The 21,947-nt window shown below is 37.7% G+C and overlaps 1 protein-coding gene across 4 annotated transcripts in view; it reads right to left on the reverse strand.

Annotated features, from left to right (window-relative positions):
• The window catches only part of LRGUK (leucine rich repeats and guanylate kinase domain containing), a 131,039-nt gene that overhangs the window by 86,199 nt on the left and 22,893 nt on the right, over nucleotides 1-21,947 (reverse strand). For all 4 annotated transcript variants that reach the window (XM_050782438.1, XM_050782441.1, XM_050782440.1 and 1 more), the window contains exons 6-7: nucleotides 13,847-13,971; nucleotides 8,798-8,941 (exon numbers count right to left, since the gene is read on the reverse strand). In XM_050782438.1, coding sequence (XP_050638395.1) covers nucleotides 8,798-8,941; nucleotides 13,847-13,971 — 269 coding nt within the window. The remainder of the gene's footprint in view (nucleotides 1-8,797; nucleotides 8,942-13,846; nucleotides 13,972-21,947) is intronic.

Genomic DNA, 21,947 nt, shown 5'->3' on the forward strand with positions numbered 1-21,947 from the left:
ACAAAGCCAGGACTGTGTACATAACAGACTTTTACAGCAGGAGTAGAGACAACAGCACCCCAAACAGCTTCCAGTGAAATACTGCCAGAAAAGTTATGTTCCTACGGGAAGTTCAGTCATCTGCTGCCAAGAATGTCATCTTAACACAGTTGATCCCCAGAGTCCAGTCCAGCCCATTCTCTCACCTCCTTTGCCCCTATTGACGATAGTCCACAACTCCACCCCCAAAGCATGTTGACTTCCTCTTCTTTTCTTCTTTTACCATTTCCCTCAAGGCCATAGTCACTAAGCATCACCATCCAGATCTCAAGGGAACTACCAAAGTCTTTTGTTTTAAAAAAAAATTATATATACATATATAATTTCTATATGTGAATATATATTTATATATGTGAATATATAAAAATATATAAGCATATATAAATATATGTTATATATACACACACACATATATATTTGTCTTCTTAGAAAACAATTGGGTACAACCATTAAAATTTTTTTCACTGCCACATTTAAACATAAATCTGTGCAGAAAAATATTTTTCAAACTGCAGGGAACCTATCAAGTAGCTGATGATGTTGGTAAGTGCATTACTGGAATAAGAATCAACAGACGGATCAATGGAACAGAATAAATACTCCAGAAACAGATCTTTTCAGTATTGGTTTTGTTTCACAATTTTAAGAAGGGGGAAAAAGAAAAAACAAGATTGCTTGACTTCCTGAATTTGGCCAGGGTTAGAATTTGGGTTGCAGCAGGCCTGAATTCTCCACTAAACTAAAGACAACTAGTTTTATTTAAGTTTTCTGTATCTTAGTAGAATCTTAAGAGAAATAAGAATGGTGTACATTTAAAAGATGAACCACAAATATTTTTCAAACTGTGGGGATCTATCAACTAGTTGATGACGTTGGTAAGTGCATTACTGGAATAAGAATCAACAGACAGAGCAATGGAACAGAATAAATACTTCAGAAAATATTTATCTCTGTATCAGTGAGAAAATTAGTCTTATTCAATAAAACTATTTGTTAAATGATTTAATTAATGTGAATTGGTTAGCGTAAGGCTGGGGATATAATGAGTCCTCAATAAATGATAGCTGTTATTATATTACTATTAGATATTGAAAAAAGTAAATTGATTTTTTACATTTTTAGTCATTGTGGATACATAAGAGTTGTACATATTTATGGGGTAAATGTGATATTTTGATACAAGCATACAATGTGTAATGATCAAATCAGGGTAACTGGGGTATCTATCACCTCAAGCATTTATTATTTCTTTGTGTTAGAAATGTGACAATTCTATTCTTTTAGTTATTTTGAAATATACAGTAAAATATGATTAACTATAGTCACCCCATTGTGCTATTGAATACTAGATCTTATTCCTCCTATAAATTAAAATGTTTGTTTCAATTATACCATAAAATAAATTATGGATTAAGAGTTGAAAGGTAATAAAAGAAACCAGGGGGAAAAAGTTTAGGTGAACACCTAACAGATTTCAGAACAGAGAAAGACATCATAAACATTTTTAAAATAATAAAGGAAGACACAAAGAAAAATATTGATGGACTTCAGAAATTACTTTCAAATGTGTAGCAAAAGTACAATGAGTACAATGAAAAGTAGAATGATAATAATATAAATGATAGTCAACGGCATGAATAGACAATTTCTAAAAAGAAAACTAAGTGTCTAACAAACAGGTCAAAAAAATGTTTAACCTCATGGGTAATCAAAAATTTTTATATAAAATAATGCAAAATACTGTTTTTCTCTACCAGAGTGACATAATTTTTAAAAGATATTTGCTCACAAAGGTGTAGTAAGATACACTTACAATATAGTATTCTAACTGGTAGGATATTAATTAGTATGAACTGTATGAAATATAGTAAGAGTCTTAAAAATGCCTATATCCAGTAATAGTATTTCCAAGAATCTATCCTAAGTAAATCATTTAAAATATACTTAAAGGTTTATATATAAGAATATATGCTACAACAAATTTTAAACATAAATTTCAATAAGTAAATGACTCAATAAATCCTGACATATCCATTCAATAGAATATTTTACAGTATTAATCAGAATTCTGAAATGTTGGGACAATTTATTTCCTACCTTGGAATTAGATGCCCACCTCACACTACCCACAAAAGTAAATCCCAATTGGATTAAAGACTAAATATGAAAAAACAAAACTTGAAATTACAAGAAAATATATGAGAATATTTAAAACCTGGGGTATAGAAAAATTTCTTCAATAAAACATAAAAAGCAGAAATTACAAAAGACCGTAGCGAAGAATAACTTTCAGACCTCATACTCTAGTCCCCAGACATAGAATTTTACTTGATATATAAGTTTTCTAGGGTTTACATAACAAACTACCACAAACCTGGAGGCCTAAAACAACAGAAATTTCTTCCTTCCACAGTTCTGGAGACCAGCAGTCTGAAATCAAGGTGTCAGCAGTCCCGCGCTCTCTCAGAAGGTTCTAGAGAACCCTTCCCTGCCTTCTCCAGCTTCCAGTAACTCCAGACCTTGCTTGGCTTGCAGCAACATAACTCTAATCTCTGCCCCATCTTCGCCTGGGTCATCTCATGGCCTTCTCTGTGTGTGTGTGTCTTCTTCCCTTCAGCCTCTTATCAGGACATTGGGTTTAGGGCCACCCTACATCCAGGATGTTCTTCTCTTTAGATCCCAAACTTGATTACATCTTCAAAGATCCCTTTTCCACATGAGGGGACATTCACAGTTTCCTGGGGTAGGCTTTTTGGAGGAGAGGGGCACACAATTCCACCTGCTATACTTAGTAAGGATTAGCTTCCAAGAGAAGTGGCTCCACGGACAGGGCTTGCCTTCTGTCAGACAGCTGGCACAGCATGCCCCCACCCTGCTGTTGGAATGAGACACTCTGCCTCTAAGGTTTAGGACAAGATAAAGAACCATGCACCAGGGGTTCTGGATGACAGTAAGGAGGCTGGATGGCAGCACTGTCACCCAGTCACCTGAGTCACCTAAGTTGCAAACCCAGGAGTCGTCCTCAGAAACATTTTCTTCCTCATCCACCACCTCCAATCTGCCCTAGTTATTCTTCCTCAGAAACACCTCTAGACCCCAGCCTTCCTTCCCCTTCCTCACTACTGCTACCTGATTGAAGGCCCTCATCCACTCAGCTCAAACCACTCCTCTGATCTCCAGTCACCATCTCCCTTCTCTGCCCTGTAGGAAAACACTCGAGCCTCACTTCTTATACACAATCATTCCAGAATCTCATCCCATGCATCTCAAACATCACCCAAGCACTTGATAGAAGGGACGCAAATCTGGGTATTCCTGAGAGTTCCTGAGGGTCCTGCATTCAGTCAACAAATATTCTTTGTTTTTTTTTTAAGAGATAGGGTCTCGTGATGTTGCCTAGGCTGAGGTGCAGTGGTGTCATAATAGCTTACTGCAGCCTCAAACTCCTAGACTCAGGCCATCCTCCTGCCTAACCTCACAAGTAGCTGGGACTACAGGTACATGTCACCATGCCCAGTTATTTATTATTTTATTTTTTTGCGGTGGGGGAAGAGATGGGAGTCTTGCTGTGTTGCCCAGGCTCGTCTCAAACTCCTGGACTCAAGTGATCAGCCTACCTTGACCTCCCAAAGCTCCAGGATTACAGATGTGAGTCACCATGCCTGGAGCCAAGACAACAAATATTCTTCAATGCCATCTCTGAGCCAGGCATTGCTCAAAGTGAACAAGATAAAGTCCCTGAGCTCTTGAAGCTAACATTCTAGTTGGAAAGCCAGTGAACTCTAACAGATGTGAAACTAGAATATGCAATATAACACAATCTCAGGTAATAGTAAGTACTAATGATAAATTAAAAAGTGTAAAGGGATAAAGAAAACAGGGAGGGGGTGCTGGAGAGGCCAGAGGGGGGTCAGAGGCCATTTTTTGTGAGAGTTTGCCAGAGGCTTAAATGAAATGAAGTGAATTTTTTTGAAGATGAGGGGAAAAGCTTCCAGCAGAGACACCAGATGTTATGAAGCTCCAGAGGTGGAAATACGCTGGATCTGCATGAGGATCAGAAGAAAATGGCTGACTTAACATTCCCAGTCCCTCTGCAAGGAAGCACTCACCCCGCCAGCTGCCCCTGAGAGTGCTGGTCTCCATCCCCAGTCACATAAACTGGCCACTGACAGCCAGTCCTACATAGCCGGCCTAACCAAGTCAGATGGCGAGGAACATGTGGTCTCCTGGTCAATGGCCGGCACTCTACTCAGTGAGCCAGTGCTAAAGCAGGCAAAGGGCAACTATCCCTGCTGACCCCATCATCATGGAGCCAGGGCACCAGGAAGCAGGCCAAGTCCATCACTGGGATATAAGCATTAAGAAAGGGGTCGGGGCAAAGGAGAAAGTCACATTCACCTTGATCTGAGAGTTCAAAAATTGTTTCTAAAAGTAATGAAGCAGCATCAAAACCTGGACTCAAAGTGTGCACCCATTAGCACTCTCTGCAGAGAGCCAAGACTATCCAGAGAGCAGTTGCTGAGCAGATCAGGATTTCCTGCCTTGGGCATCACCTTTGGGTGTAAGGAGGCCAAAGACCTCCAAGGGGGCCTCCCTCCTATTTGCATCCCAGGGCAGGAGTATGTTGGCCAGGTGGAATGGAGATTGACTTTAGCAGGAGATCTGATCACACCAGCATCAATGGTATGCCTCTGCATCAATGTTTTCAGCCCCTGCAGGCCCCAAGGACTCACCTAGTCCAACCCTTCTCATTATAGGCCTAACCTAACAAACCTAAATCCAGAGAGAAATAAAGTTCACTTAGAAGTCTGATTGGGTTTAATGCCCCCAAAGTTCCTTCTGCTCACATATGTGAAGAGAAGTGTGAGCCAAGGTTCAATGAAGAGGGGGGTAATGCACATTGCTTGCCAGGGACATTAAATGGCATCTGTCTTTGAACAACAAGAAGCAAGGGGTCCTCGTCAAAGAATGTTCTGCCTATACAAAGCATCACAAAAATAGAGTGGAATAATGGCCTTTAGCTGCCATTGTCCCCGTCAGCATTCAAGGAGAATGATTTAGAAGGAAAGCCAGAGCACTGCAAAGAATGAAGAGACAGGAAGCTCTGGGAGGAGCACTTTTATTACTTAGGATTCAAGTTGTCTCCATGCTTCCATTGCTTTATGAGTATTACCTTGCGAAATCCTCACAAAAATTCAGAAAAGTAATTGGGAACCGACAGTGTGAAATAATGACACTGAGACTTAGAGAAGTAAGACAGCGTTTTTCTAAGTCACTCCCAAACTGATATCTTGCTTCTAGAAGAAAGGACTGAGGTTATAATAGAGCTAACAGCTTGGGATATGTTTTAAATGCTGGAAATGATGTAAAATCTAACAAGACTACAGAGTAGAGGGTAACTAAGGTCCCCAAATCCCCAGCTGATGGTAAACATTCTCAAGTGGCCTTAAAAAGATGTTCAAATGATCACATGTGGGTGCTACAATGTCTCAACTGCTAAAACCAAGTACATAATACTGATACAGTGCTACCATAAAACAATATTCTTAATGTCAGATTAATCATATGAGAAGCAGAAGCTAGGTTATGTTTCTGCCTAATGATAAATTTTCCACCCCTGATACACAGTATTCTCAGTAGTCCTGGAGAGTTCTCTGAGGAACTCTCCTGAAGCCTCAAAGAATATTTCAAAGTACTTCTGGTTGCTCCTTAACCTGCCCAGGGGGGAGCTGGGGAATAAGGTGATTGTTACAGACCTCATGGGTGCCAAAGGATCCCCCTTTGGGACACGTGGCCATTTTTTTTTTAACGGATCCTCTTTAACATTTGAAAATTATAAACTCCTTTCTTCACATGATGATACTCCTCTTTTTTCTTTAAAGTTTGTCAAATACAATTTGAAAAGTCTCTTGAAATGGAGGAGAACGACATACTATTTGTGAGGTGTTTCTAGGTCTGCACTGTCCCATATGATAATTACTAGCCACATGCAGCTGCCCAGCACTTAAAATATGGCCAGGATGAACTGAGACATACTTTAAGTGTAAAATACACAACGGATGTCAGAAATTTAGTATGAAACAATAGAAAGTTAAATATCTCATCAATAAGTCTGTATGTAGATTACATGTTGAAATGAAAACATTTTGGATCTACTGGGTTAAGTAAAATGCATTATTAAAAATAATTTCACCTGTTTCTTTGCACCTTTTTACTGTGGCTACTGGAGAATTTTAGATTACATCTGTGGCTCACATCTGTGGCTCACGTGACGTTTCGCTGAGAAAGCACTGTATTGGGGCATTACAACAGGCCCTTTCAGAAGGGAGGCCCATTAGCATTTTATGTACTATATCACCCTGCAGAGGTTAAGAACATTGAAACCGGAGGCAAACCATTCTCTGTTTGCAGACTGGCTCTGCTATTTGCTGGATATATGACTTTGGGCAAGTTACTTAACCTCTTTCTGCCCCTGTTTCTTCATTTGTAAAATGAATAATGGGTTATAATGAGGATTAAATGAGATAAAGTGCTTAGGAAAGTGCCTGGTGCATAAAGATCCTCAACAAATATCTCTAGATTATTTTATGATCGGAATTGTTACTATTATCATTACTGTTACTCCTTTTCCTAAATCCTTAGATGCATTGAGTTGAGATTTAATGAGTGCTTTCCACCTTTTCAACAGCCCCTGTATATATGTGAGAACCATTTTAAGTAAGAAATTTTCTAAAAATCAGCCTTCAATGGCAAATGCATGAAAAGGACACTAAAACCACACGAGACGGAGATTGTGCGGACTTCCTAAGACACGTGGTACAGTGAACAAAGATTGTCCATTAGAATTAACTGGAGAAGTTGCCAAAACAACTAAACATACAAGTCAAGGACTCATGCCTGTAATCCCAGCACTTTGGGAGGCCGAGGCAGGTGGATCACGAGGTCAGGAGATAGAGACCATCCTGGCTAGCGCAGTGAAACCCCGTCTCTACTAAAAATACAAAAAAATTAGCTGGGCGTGGTGGCAGGCGCCTGTAGTCCCAAGCTGCTCGGGAGGCTGAGGCGGGAGAATGGCGTGAACCCGAGAGGTGGAGCTTGCAGTGAGCCAAGATTATGCCACTGCACTCCAGCCTGGGCGACAGGGAGAGACTCCGTCTCAAAAAAAAAAAAAAAAAAAGATACACACACACACACACACACACACACACACACACACACACACACAAGTCAAGGAGAATGAGGAGGAACAGTTTTGTCTGTGATTCAAAACTCATCTGTTCCCAGGACTAATAAATGACTTTTCTTGATTCTTAGCAACCAAACAGATGAGGGAAGTTTGTTGGAAAACAAGGCTCATCGCGCAAAACTGACAAGCACCACCACAGCAGAACACAGCAAGATCCCCACTAGAGGCCAGCTCACACCAACTGTCCCTTTCAGGCTCAGCCCAACTTTTCATTTTCAAGAAGAAATAAACATTCAACCTCCTTATGAAAGTGTTCTCCCAAAAATATGATGAAGTATTCAATATAAGTAAAATAACTTTGTAGACCTTACAGCATAAGAAGTCAGGTAAAGTTACCAACTTAATATACCATGATTAGGAGCACAAATGCTTTATTAAAAATAAAATATAAGAGTGAAAGCCCGTTTCTGTGATTTTTGAAGTAAAGTGTGCATTATTAAGCCAGACATTAAAATTTGAATAAACCCAGTCCCCAACCCATCACGTAGACTGGTAGATAAGAACTCGCTTCCTGTGCCTCCTCTCTTTGTTTTTAAGGGTTTAAGCCTTTCCTAAGGTATTTGCATTTTTAAACGTTTTAATTTTTTTAAATTGACAGATAAAATTATAGGTACTTACTGTGTATAATATGATGACTTGAAATTCATCGCATCATCATGTTACATTGTGGGATGGCTAAATCTAGCTTTTTTTTTTTTTTTTTTTTTTTTTTGAGACGGAGTCTCGCTCTGCCGCCCAGGCTGGAGTGCAGTGGCCGGATCTCAGCTCACTGCAAGCTCCGCCTCCCGGGTTCACGCCATTCTCCTGCCTCAGCCTCCCGAGTAGCTGGGACTACAGGCGCCCGCCACCGCGCCCGGCTAGTTTTTTGTATTTTTTAGTAGAGACGGGGTTTCACCAAATCTAGCTTTTTAACATATGTGTTACCTCGCAAAGTAATCATTTTTGTGGTAAAAATGTTTAAAATCTACTCTCTCAGCATGGAAAAATACAATATATTTTTATTAACTATAATTGCCATGTTATACAATAGATCCCTGGGACAAACTCCTTATGTAACCGAAATGTTGTATCCTTTGACCAACATCTTCCCAACACTTCCCTTACCAAGGCCCTAGACTTTTCTTTAAATGGCAGACATGGAGCAACACCAGCCTATGGCTATTCTTATATCTCCAACCTCCTTACTCTGATATTTCAGACATTCCTACTGCCACATTTCTACACAAAATTTTGTATGAACACGTATACTTCAGAAAATCATCCACACGTGATTGCAGTTTAAATCTTAAAAATAATATAATTAGGAATCATCACATTTTCAATAATTAAGATTTTAAATACTTTTTAAAAACAATCCTTCTGCAACTACTCTAGGAATTTTGCTGGAACAATATTTCTAAGCTGGCATTTAATGTGTCCACCCTTGAGAAACCAAAAATGAAGTGTTTGTGCTTCTCTAATATGTCCTCTTATGTCGACACTGAAACCAAGACATGTGAAGTAAAACACTACCTTATTATCCTCCAGGTCGATCACTTCCAGGAGGTCATGATTCTCTAAGCCTTGGAGGCTGCTTATCTGATTGTGGGACAGATCCAGATTCTGTAGGGCTTTTAGATCCTCCAAACCTGTGATTGTCTCAATCTGGTTATTGCTCTAAAATAGACAAAATACATTTAATGTCTCAAAGACCTCTCAAGGAAAAGTTGTAATGGCAAGTTTTCATTTTGGATACTGACCCAAATCTCTCTAAAAAAAATCAGTAAGGCATTCTTGTCCTTCCCTCCATCCCATTTCCATCATTCACCACTCTAAACACATACACATATCCCAGAAAGAAGTTCCAGTGTTTCAGCTGGAAAACTCAGAATATAATATTTTCATTAAGGTTAAAGCAAGATGAGTATTCAAATCAGTAAGAAAGAAAAAGGCAGGTAATTTAAGCTTTTAACACTGCACACCTAAAATGTAATGACAGCATAACTCCAGATATATCATTAGAAATATAAATGTAATGTAATTATTTCATCATCATCATAAGAAGCCACTTGACTCACTTGACTATTATAATCCCCACATACATTTTGTTTTCAGCAACACCCTAAATATAATCACTCATGTGGTGAGGGTGCTAGTAGTCTGTTATCTTAGTGTTCTCCAATGAGTCATGCCCCCAGTTATTCCTGCCCTTGTGCAGTTCCCTCCATTCTTTTTTTTTTTTTTTTTGAGAAAGAGCCTGGCTTTGTAGCCCAGGCTGGAGTACAGTGGCACGATCTCGGCTCACTGCAACCTCTGCCTCCAGGGTTCAAGTGATTCTCCTGCCTCAGCCTCCCGACTAGCTGGGACTACAGGTGCGCACCACCATGCCTGGCTTATTTTTGTATTTTTGGTAGAGATGGGGTTTCACCATGTTGGCCAGGCTTGTCTTAAACTCCTGACCTCAAGTGATCCACCCACCTTGGCCTCCCAAAGTGCTGGGATTACAGGTGTGAGCCGCTGCACCTGGCCGCGGTCCCCTCCTCTTAAACTAGGCTGGACCTATGACTTAGCTTCACCAAAGAATATGGTAGAAGTATGCCAGTTCCAAGCCTAAGACTTAAGAAGGCCTGGCAGCTTCTGCTTTTGTGTGTCAGAAGTACTGAGCTACCACATAAGAACTGCAGTTACTCTGTTGGAGAGAACTTGTGGAGAGGTTATATGGAAAAGGAAATGTCACATGGGGAGACATCCTGACACTAAATAGAAAAACCTAGCCATCCCAGCCTCTCAACTGAGCCAAGCCCCCAACCAATATGCCAGGTAATGCAGCAAGCCCAGTGGAAGAACCTCCCAGCTGAGCCTGGCTCAGATTGCAGAATTGTTAGTTAATACAATGGTTATTTTTCCAAGTCACTAAAACTGTGGTAGCTTGTAATGCAACAGTAGATAACCAAACCAAGTTTTTCAATAATTCACACAAAAGCATCTTCCTCACCAATGAGAATAAAACAAAGATTTAAGACTGAAATGTTGTCTTCTTCCCCAGTCTCCATATACCCATAACAACAAATGACAATAACAATAATTCTCTTCCCTCTGTATTTTCCCTGGTACATTTGATAGCAAGAGCTCATTTTCATCCTATTTTTTTTTAAAAATTTCATTTCAATAATGGGCAAGATTTGTGTTCATTAGTTTAATTCTATGGCTTTAAAACCATGTCAATAGAATGTTGATAATCTACAAAGCTAAGTGATAGCACACAAGGGTTTATCATAGTATTCTTTTTATTTTTATTTGAAAAATATCATAATAAATAGAAAAAAATACCCATAATCCATTTGCCAAAGTACAGTCAAATTTCCTTCTGTCCAGAGTTCAAAAGTTATATAAAGTATAATAGAAAAGGGAAAGAAAAAAACTACACCAAACTTAACATCATATCCATATTAATTTAACATACTGCAGTAAGACCCCAATAGCCTATTCAAAATATCCCCACATATCAAATTTATATACAATATATTTCTTCCTAAAGAACTCTGAAATGCTTTAGATGTGGTAGATAGACTGTAATTCTTAATACACTTCTTCCCAGAGAACTTTGAAGTCCTTTAGGTGTGGTAGATAGACTAATTCTTCCCACAGTATCTCTAATGGCTTTCAAAGTGGTAGATGACATGAGAAGAGTGAGCATAGAAAAGTTTAATTAGATAGCCTATAGTCATAAAAGAAACCAGAACTGAAAAAAATTTAGAATCACAGAATTTCTGAATTGAAAGTTTTCTAGTTAAACTCTTTATCCAATGCTGAAAAACCAATGCATCTCTCCTAAAAGTGGACATCCAGCTTCTGCACAAAAACTTCTTTCTGCTTGTTTCATAATGATTATTTGGGAAAAGACTTTTAGAATAAAGCCATTTTCTTGAATAAATGAAATTAGAAACATTCTTAACCAACTAATTTTGGAAGAAAAAAACAAGCAGTGTTTACTGTGACAAAATGAATTTGGAATGCATTGTTATTACTTGCTAAGAAGCTGGGTGACAGAATAGCCCATTAGTGAACCACATTTTCCACTTATATTAATCACAAAAGTTCATATTCGAGAATTAACAGTTGATTTGTATGGTGAGTTGTTCTTCTTTCTCTAAATTGTAAATTATTTTCAATAGTAACTAAAGCTGCTGGTTTCCTGATTCCATGAATTAAAAATAAAAGCATTAAAAACTATTGAAACAAATTTTACAGATTTTATTAAACTTTGGAAAAGAAAACCTTTCTATTCTCAAAAAATTAAGAAAAATGAATGATAGTATATTCCATGTATTCTAGTTGATCTTGGGTGATGAGGGCAGAGATAGGGAACAATCCACCAAATCTAAGAAAATAGAAGTATTCTATCCTTTTTCTAAAAGCTACCTGAGACAGAACTGTCAACATGGATTATTTCTTTTGTAATTGAAACACACTCTTAGGATGAAAATGCTACATATTGTTATTCTTAATAATGAGTTCATTCTCATTTCCTTAAGCACACCCCTATATCTTTTTCTATTTACCATGCTCCACTTTAAATGAATGGGAACATCAATACAGAGAAGATACGTAAAGAAAAGAACAAGATTCCAACAGACCACAAAATGAAGCATACATGCTGCTAAAAAATCCTTCAGACTGTCATAATTTTAAAATGTGACTTTCTTTTCTAACTTGAACATTTTCAATCTAATTTATCAAATTCGTTTTCATTTATGTTTGGCTTACATGCCTTCATGGGCAGAAAACATGAAAGATCAGGAAAATTATTAAACCCTCAGGTTCATCCTCAGTACTGGGATGCCAGTACTTTATCCTGACCTAACTCACTGCAGGAATGGAAGAGGTTTGGTTTGTGGTTTTTGTTGTTGTTGTTTGTTTTGTTTTGTTTTGTTTTTGAGACAGAGGCTCTCTCTGTCACCCAGACTGGAGTACAGTGGCACAATCTCGACTCATTGCAACCTCTGCCTCCTGAGTTTAAGCAATTCTCCTGCCTCAGCCTACCGAGTAGCTGGGATGATAGGCACCCGCCACCGCGCCTAGCTAATTTTTGTATTTTTAGTAGAGATGGAGTTTCACCATCTTGGCCAGGCTGGTCTTGAACTCCTAACCTCGTGATCCACCTGCCTTGGCCTCCCAAAGTGCTAGGATTACAGGCATAAGCCACCACGCCCAGCCTGGAAGAGTTTTAAGAAAGCACTTCGAGCTCTAAGCTAAGGGAAAAAAAAAATTAACACATAGCCAATCTTCAGTGATCTATGGTTAAATAAGACAGAAATAGTGTATTGCATATGTCAAAAATCAGCAGATAATCCAAGATGTCATTTCTTTTTTTTGTTTTGTTTTGTTTTCTGAGGCAGGGTCTCACTCTGTTGCCCAGGCTGCAGTACAGCGACATGATCATGACTCACTGCAGCCTTGACCTCCTGGGCTCAAGTGCTTCTCCCACCTCAGCCTCCTAAGTAGCTGGAACTACAGACTTGCGCCACCATGCCCAGCGAATTTTTTATTTTTTGTAGAGACAGGGTCTGGCTATGTTATCCAGGCTGGTCTCAAACTCCCGGACTCAAGTGATCCTCCCACCTCAGCCTCCCAAAGTTTTGAGATTACAGGCATGAATTGTAGTGCATGGCCCAAGATGTCATTTCAAGCAACAGTTTCAACAACCCTCTGTGGGATAGTTCTCGTAAGAAATTTACAAGCTACAAGCCTCATGGCTTGAAATCCCACCTGCCCACCCCATGATAGATGTAATGAAGAACAACAAAGCCACCCAAGGGGGTAAGAGGTAGGAGGAAGGAGAAGAAAGAATCCTGGATATTTTACAGACAATACTGTAGACCCCCAAGTTAGGGAGCTACACTGTTATTTCAAAAATATTGTGCATATCTTTGGGACTATTAGAATCCTGCTGAATTTCTGAAAATTGAGTCATAGTCACACAGCAGGTCACACAGCTTCAAAAGAATGCCCTCTGTGGGAAAAAATAACCCCATTTAAACTTTCTGATTGGAATTGTTCATTTATTCTTAGCACTCTTTTTTATTTTCTAGAGTGGAAGACTAACTAACACATGTTAAAATAAAAGGACTGTCAAAATTCAGTGCCCAGAAAACATCTTGTGGTTCATTTGAAAGCAGTTAAAGTGTTAACAGCAATAAATACTATGCTTAAGTATCCTTAAATGTTATTTTCACCAATAAGATACTATAAAAAATATTTGTAAATACATGCTAAAAGTATACCTTTCTTCCCTAGTATAAAAAAGTCAATCATTTAAAATATTGAATTTGGATAACAAATTAGCAAATCATTTTACTTTAGCATGAAATACTGCTTTCTGTCTCTCTTTCTCTCTCTCACAACCACACACGCACACACACATGCAAATGGTAAAGAAAGGAGTAAACAAAACTGAAGACAATAACATTTCATGAAGGAATTTGCTCTTTATATATTTGAATCCTAAGTAGTCATAATTCATGCAGTTACTAAAAATATGAACTACTACTTCTATAAAGAAGGACATTTTGTTAGACTCACCAGACTAAGTATTTTGATTGGTAACTTGTTTAAGCCATTAATTGTCATGATCTTGTTGTTGGCCAAACTAAGGTGAGTTAGATTGTTGCACTTCTCTAGTCCACTGATTTCTTCTATCTCATTGCCTATATACCATGACTACGTTTAAGGAAAATGTTATTAAAAGCATTTGGAAGAAAAAAAGAATCAGTGTTAAATCATCAGTAGACAAAGCAGCCCGCAGCTTAAATAAAGAATGATTATATGCCCAATATAGGATGATTATTAATCCTGAAGTACATTTTTCCATACAGAACATGTCATATTTTATACAATTTTTATTTTAAAAAGGCATAGCAGCCGGGTGTGGTGGCTCATGCCTGTAATCCCAGCACTTTGGGAGGCCAAGGTGGGCAAATCACGAGGTCAGCAGATCAAGACCATCCTGGCTAACATGGTGAAACCCCATCTCTACTAAAAATACAAAATTTAGCTGGGCGTGGTGGTAGATGCCTGTAGTCCCAGCTACTCGGGAGGATGAGGCAGGAGAATGGTGTGAACCTGGGAGGCGAAGTTTGCAGTGAGCCGAGATCGTGCCATTGCACTCCAGCCTGGGCGACAGAGCGAGACTCCATCTCAAAATTAAAAAGGCATAGCTTTTGAGTGTGCTGGGTTGTATTTGACTCATTTAATCGGTATGGAAAGAAAAATCACCGTGGCTCATAGCTGCCTCGTTGGCACTGTGTTTTCCCTTGATCAATTAAGTCCCCATGAGAAACTCATGTGTGTTCCCACAGGCAGAACTTCTGACTACCAGATCGCCCTGCAGGGGCAACATGCACCAAGCATTATCCTCATAACTGGGCTAAGAGCCTGGGAGATGTCATCTGTAGCAAATGGGTGGTCCAAAGACCAATACCCTGTTATAGAAAGGAACAGCCCTTTCTTTCTGTCTACATTGACCTCCATTCTCCTTGTAAAATCAATGAGGCTTAAACTCTGCCTTACTTTCTTCATCTGTTAAGTTCCATTTATTGTGAAAATTTTAGCTTATCTTCTGTGTTCCATCTTGTAGTCACCTAACACTACAATCTCAAAGTCATTAATTCTGTTCAGCTCTCTCTGTTCTCAAACTCTTTGACCATTTTCCAGGATTTAATGTCATTTCCCCATCAAAGCTCAGTTTTTCCTCTCAAGTAACTCATGACATCTCCATTTCTCAGCCACTCATAATCTGCAAGGCATCCAATCACCAAGACCTGCCATGTTTTTGCCTTAAAATATCTCTTTAATGATTTCTTTCCTTTTTATTCACTCGTCTGCCAACTTAACACACCGTTAATATCAACAGTTACACGAATATCCATTACTTTCTGCCCTAAAGTCACTCTATACACTGTAGGCTGATTAATTTTTTAAAATATTGATTGAATATCATGCTTCAATTTAAAAATTCTCATCGAATTCCAAATTCCTCACTCTTCCATCTAAGGCCCTTTACTATAAGCAAAACCTGTTTATCCAGTTCCATCTACATTATCATCCAATGAGAATACCCTATTCCTGCCAGGTCAATTTCTCAAGAGTTCTGGAATGTACCAAGAACTTTTTCCTACTTCTTTCTAAACCACATCCATTCGTCAAGACAACTCCAAATCCCACTTTTTTCTTTTTTTTTTTAACATTCACATTAAATCAATATCTTAAGTATTTCTTTTTGACATATAACACTCATTCTCTTACTATTTATCTTCTATTACTTTTTAAATACATAAATAAGTGAAAATGATAGGCTACGAGAACATGTTCACAACATATATTAGCAGACAAAAGATTCTACCTAGAATACATTAAAAATGACAATAAATCAATAGAAAAGAAACAACCCAATAAAAAATGGACAACGAATATGCCCAGGCAATTTCCAAAAGAGTGAATCCAAGTGGCTAATAAACATATGAAAAGACATTCTGTCTCACCTGTAGTCACGAGAATGCAAATTAAGATAAGCTGCCATTCCTTACCCATCAGCTTGGCAAACATTTTAAAGTAAAAGGTTTTGAGTAACAGATACTTTTATACTACTGAGAGAGTTCATTATGATATAGCCACTTTAGAGGCAATTTTGCAATGTCTATCATAACTGTAAATATGTCACAGCCATTCCATTTCTTAGTATATATTCTAGACAAACCATTTCTTCCTCAAAGCCTCTCCTGGTCATCTTCTAATCTCCAGCTATCTCCTTCCATTAATCAGAGAAACAAAGAATTTTTTTAAAAAAGAAGGAAGAAGTCATAAATATTATAAAAACATTATGCCTCCATAATTATTTGTAATTATCCCAACTCTACTACTTAGTAGATTTTTCATTTAAAGTGGGGATAGTATCAGGTGGCCATTAAGGCCAAAAGTTAGGCCATGGGAAAAAAATTAGAAAATGGGTGTGAATGAGCAGCAAACCATAAATCATCTCACAATTAAAAGGCATTGATATCATTACCAAATTACATTACATGAGGCCAAGGAAGCACGTCCTCTATCTCTTGGCCAATAGCACAGAAATGAAAAATTCGAGGTTAGGATTAAGCCTGAAAATACTTAGGCCAGAGAAAGAGGTAAATAAGGAAACTAGACAAAAATGTAAAATGTACCAGAAATTCTTGGGTTTTCCTCAATGGTTTCAGTTTCAATCCTTGGATTGAAGTACAGCTCTGTTTGTGGTCAATATGCGTTTTCAAATCTGTTTCCATAAAGCTTCCTGCCAGAATAGCCCTTCAAACAGATGTGTGTGCTCGCAAATACTATCCTTTCTGGTTCTATTTTCTTTGGGCTGCTTAAATAATTGTTCTGAAACTAGAACAAAGACCAGATCTTTGTAGATACAGATTGTAACAAAATATGAATATGAAACATGAGAAATAGGAGATCAAACTATCTCACTCAGGTATGGATGAAATAAAATACCCTTGGAGCGGGCAATCTTTGGCAACAAAAACTATGCAAGGAAAACTTCGAATGGCCATCTGTCTCAGTTTAGCAAAGACAGGAATCACGTTTAAGTCCTATTTGAGGAGCACTAGAGTGTCCTGGTAGCTCTACCCCAACCAAAGTGAAGATACTCTGAATCACGGCAGAATAAAACCAGTGCTTGTGGGTATCTGCCTCAGGAAGTCTTCTCATGGGAAGCAGGCAAGGATCAGAAAACTAGAAAACAGGAATCCTGAAATTATCAAGAGATATCAGAAATCAAAAAGGAAAGCTTGTTTATTATGTCTACAGTAATTTTCTAAGACATTAGAGGCTAACCACAGTTCCCTTGGTACATCCAACTTACTCTCTGGCTTGGACTCCCACAGCTAGTCATGTGTTCTGAAATTAGCACTGCAAGGACAGAGAGGAGGAGGAATTCAGACGCTCACTGCAATCACAGCCATGGTTTCTGCAGGTACCATTGCAGTCACTAACAGCACTGGGGCAAAGGAGCAGGAGTTGCCTGAACATCTCTGTTGAGAAATATGCTCATTCCAGAAAAATTATTTCCTCCTATTTCTCAGCTTTTCACTCTCCTTTAAATATCAGGGAACTTCAGCACTCTAAATTAATCAGGCTTCTGAGTATAGAGAACTTTCTATAGTGACACAGCAGCTTTTTCCTCTACTTGCTCCCACAGTCACCTCATGTGTGCCTGGGGGCACTGCCAACAGTCAATATGCAGGCCTGGGCCATAGAGAGCTTTGAGTTCATAGTTGGTCTTCAATATCTTTATCTCCCCAAACTCTCGTTCTCTTAAGAAACTTCAGAAAATGTTACTTGCCCTTCCTCCTAACGTTATTCGTGTTCTTTCATAGGTCTTGGGACTTCCTGATAAAAAGAAACATAATCTGATAAATCACTACACATTACAATGAGTTAGCTTACTGGGTTAATCCTCTTAGGTATATTTTAATTTTAAAAGACCGCTATCGGGAGAAAGAAACTCAGAAGAACTCAAAATCATCATACCACATTCCAGCTCTAAACTTTTATGATTCTGTGAATAAATCTTTTAAAGTGAAATTGCAGATCCTTGGGGAAACTGAATGAAAGAATCCTGTGGCACTTAAGCATAACTTTACAACTGGGGAAAAACCCAACAATATATTTTTACATTTTGACGATGCTGTCAGTAGTTCACAATGCTTGACATGAATTATTCACTAGTTCAGTATTTGCTCTTATTCATTTGTCTACAATCATAAAATATGGTTCGGGTGTATAGAAAACAGTTACTGAGAAATAGTAGGAAATTCATCACAGTCTTCTTAGTGGAGAGAGCTGCAATGATGGCTTTAATCAAAACCAATCCTGAAAGATCTATATCACCTTACCAGTGAAAAATGCTCTTCACTGTGGGAGAGAATCTCTCCAAGAAATGAAACATGCATAGTTTAAATGCCTCTGTGACAAAAGTTGTAATTACTCAATGAATTGCAACATGGGAAAAACAATGGAATTCAGAAGTCTCAGTTCAACCATTTAGCAAGTTGTTGACCCTTCTGGAGTCCCAGGCTCCTCTTCCATAAAATAAAATAGTGATTAGCACTAGCTGATCTCTAAATTTCTGTCTGGAATTAAATTTCTATGAATTTTTAAATTCCATTATTCTATCATGATAAATTCTAATAAACAACTAGCCAATGTTTATAGGTAAAGAATAAACTGTACCCTTTCTTAAGAACAAATATACTTACTTAACCTTGGCAAAGCTTATTGTATTGCAATTTAGGATGATTATCAATTAATCATCAATTATCCACATACGGAAAGACAAAATAGTGTAAGATAAAAAATTGGTATCTTATAGTTACCGATTCATTCTGAAATATTGATATAATCTACTACAATTACACTGTCGGTATTACTAGCTCAACTGATTTGTTTTTATTTTAAAGAATTATTTTCAAAGAAATTAATTTAGAATTTTCGGGTTTTTAAATTTTTACATAGAGCTGAGTTAAGTTTAATACTTGATTCACCATTGACCTATGCTTGACTGATTTTATTTTTAAAATATGAGCATGCTTGAAACTAGTGCCCCTCAGCCCGATCAGTAGAAAATTAACAACTTGAACCTACCTCTGCATACCTCTCCTGTCAAATCCCTGTGTCTCCTTCCCAGAGACAGTAACTATGCTCAGTTGTCTCTTTCCTCTTACCTTCCTCCCTTAGTTTTAAGCCTTTTATTTACATGCAGGTAGATATATTTCATTCATTTTCTCATACTGTATGATATGCTGTTGTGTGACTATACCATAACTCATGCTTTCTCTTATGAATGTGTGTTTGGGCTGTTTCAATTTTTTACTAGTACAAGCAATACTGCTATGAACATTCTTATACAATGCTCCAGGTACACATATGCTAAACTTTCCACGTGTAGGAGTAAAAGTACTAGGTCATAGTGAACTTGGATGCTCAACTTTATAAGACAATATAAAATTGTTTCCTACGGTGGTTGAACTAATTTCATACCCACAAACAAGGTAAAAAGATCTTCTGGATCTACAAGTTCTCCAACACTTGGTATGTTTTGATTTCTTAAGTTTTGTCAATTGAATGGATATAATACAATATCCATTAATATCCATTAAGAGCACATATCATATGGTCTTTAGTTGCATTTATCTGAATACAAATGAGGTTGATATCCCTTCTTATGTTTATTTGCCTTCTCTGATTTGTTTTCCATAAAATTCTTTTTCTCATCTTTTATTTTGCCCATCTTCTTATCCAGGGACATGCGATATATTTCTCTTTAGTTAGGCCTTCAACACCCTTAAATAGAGTTTTGTTAGTCCCCCTACCCCCACAAGTCTTATTCATCTTTAATAAGATTTGTTTTTGTTGTTTTTATAAATGGGTTTCTTTTAAAAGTTGTTTTCTAATTGCTTGTTTCTGGCATACAGAAATGCAACTGATTTCTGTTTATTGAAGTCATATCTAGTCATGTTGTTGAACCCTCAAAACTCTATTATTTCTAGTAGCTTATTGCACATTTTTAATATTCTCTATAGATAAACATGTCATTTGCAAAGAATGACTTTTATGTTCTCCTTACTAACCTTTACACCTTTAATTTCTTTCTCTTGTTTTATGGTGTTGGCTAAGACCTCCAAAATAATGATGGGTTGAAGTGGCAATGGCAGACATCCTAACTTGTTCCCATTTTAAAGGAGAAAGCTTAGAACATGTCCCCAGTTAGGATAAAGTGTATTTCAAAGATTTTTGTAGACATCCTCTATGAATTTGTGGAAATTCCCTATTACTAGTTCACTAAGAGTTTTTATTGTGAATGAGAGCTGGATTTTATTAAATTGTCTGTTGAGTCTCTATATCTCTGGATCATAAGGTTTATTTCCCTTAATCTATTAACATAGTTAATTATGTTGATAGATTTTCTAATATTAAACTCTCCATACACTCCTGAGAAAAACCCAATTTGGTGGTAATACATAGTCTTTTTAATACACTGTCAGATTCTGTTGCTAATATTTTGTTTAGGACTTTTACAGATATATCATGGGTGAGACAAGCCTGTCATTTTCCTTTCTCTTATTGCTCCTTGGCTGGCTTAGATATCAAAGTAACCTCATTAAAATGAATTGTGAATATGCCTTCTATTTTTAGTGTTTGAAAGAATTTGTTCACTATTGGAAGGTCTGTTTTGAAAATTTTGGGTCTAGGCTTTTTTGGTAGAAGATTTTTAATTTTTTAATTTAGCTTATTTTAATTTATAATAAATTACTTTTATAGTTATAGGACTACCCAGGGTTTCTATTTCCAAGCTAGATGTGTAATATTTTCCTAGGAATTTTTGTATTTCATCCAAGTTTTCAACTGTACTGACATAAAAGTTGTTTCAAAATTCTCTTTTTAATCAAACTTTTAATATTTTCAAAAACAGTCTAATCTAGTGATTTTTCTTCTCAAGACCTTAATTTATCATCTAGATACATTTTTGCTTTCTGCTGTCCAGAAAAGCTTGTGAAACTTCACCACCTGTATCATGCACAATATGATATGCTTACACAGAACCGGAGAGAAAGAAGTATATTTCATGCTGTTTCAAAACTAGCCTACTATCTTTTCAAAAGATCTAAGAAGTTTATTTCATTAACAGTTGATGAATGATAGTTTGTTTTTGCATTTTTTAAAACACAGGCAAGAAATGGTGCCACGTTACACTCTAATTATATACCCATGTTCTGAACTTCTATTGGTTTTGATGTAATAATTACAGCTTTTTATACTTTAGTGATAAGACTCAATTGCTACATCTAATGTCAAGGAAAAAAAAAACCCTGATTCCTTTTTTCATGATATCTGACATTTACAAAGTCATGATACTTTAGTTTTTACACGGAAAGCTAAATGTATATAGAAATTAAGACTCTCATGATAGAAATGTTTTCAACTGTGTTTTGAGTCCAAAATACTGCGGAGTTGTTTTCTTTGGCAATTCCATGTCAAAACATGGAATGTTTTCTGGGGGAACAAGAGATCTCCATAACAAACTCCAGACTGTCATGTCACCATCAGCATTCCAGGTACCCTAATTGCTGAATTCTTCTGGCTAGCAAGAATTTAGGGGCTGCTGACTTCTAGACCAACCAGTGTTTTTGTTTGTTTGTTTTTGTTTTGAGATGGAGCCTTGCTCTGTCGCCAGGCTGGAGTACAGTGGTACAATCTCAGCTCACTGCAACCTCTACCTCCCAGGTTCAAGCGATTCTCTCGCCTCAGCATCCCAAGTAGCTGGGGACTACAGGCACGTGCCAGCACGCCCAGCTAATTTTTGTATTTTTAATAGAGACAAGGTTTCACCATGTTGGCCAGGATGGTCTCTATCTCTTGATCTCATGATTCGCCCACTTTGGCCTCCCCAAGTGCTGGGATTACAGGTGTGAGCCACCACTCCCGGCCTAGACCAACCCCAGTGTTTCTTAAGCTTTAATGTGCGCTCAAATTGCTTTGGGTGGGGGGTCTTATTAAAATGCAAATTCTGATTTCTTAGGTCTGCAATGGAGCCCAAGAATCTGCATTTCTATGAAGTTCCAGGTGATGCTGCTGCGTGGACCTTCCT

This window comes from Macaca thibetana, chromosome 3, assembly GCF_024542745.1.
Source record: "Macaca thibetana thibetana isolate TM-01 chromosome 3, ASM2454274v1, whole genome shotgun sequence".
Lineage (NCBI taxonomy): Eukaryota > Metazoa > Chordata > Mammalia > Primates > Cercopithecidae > Macaca > Macaca thibetana.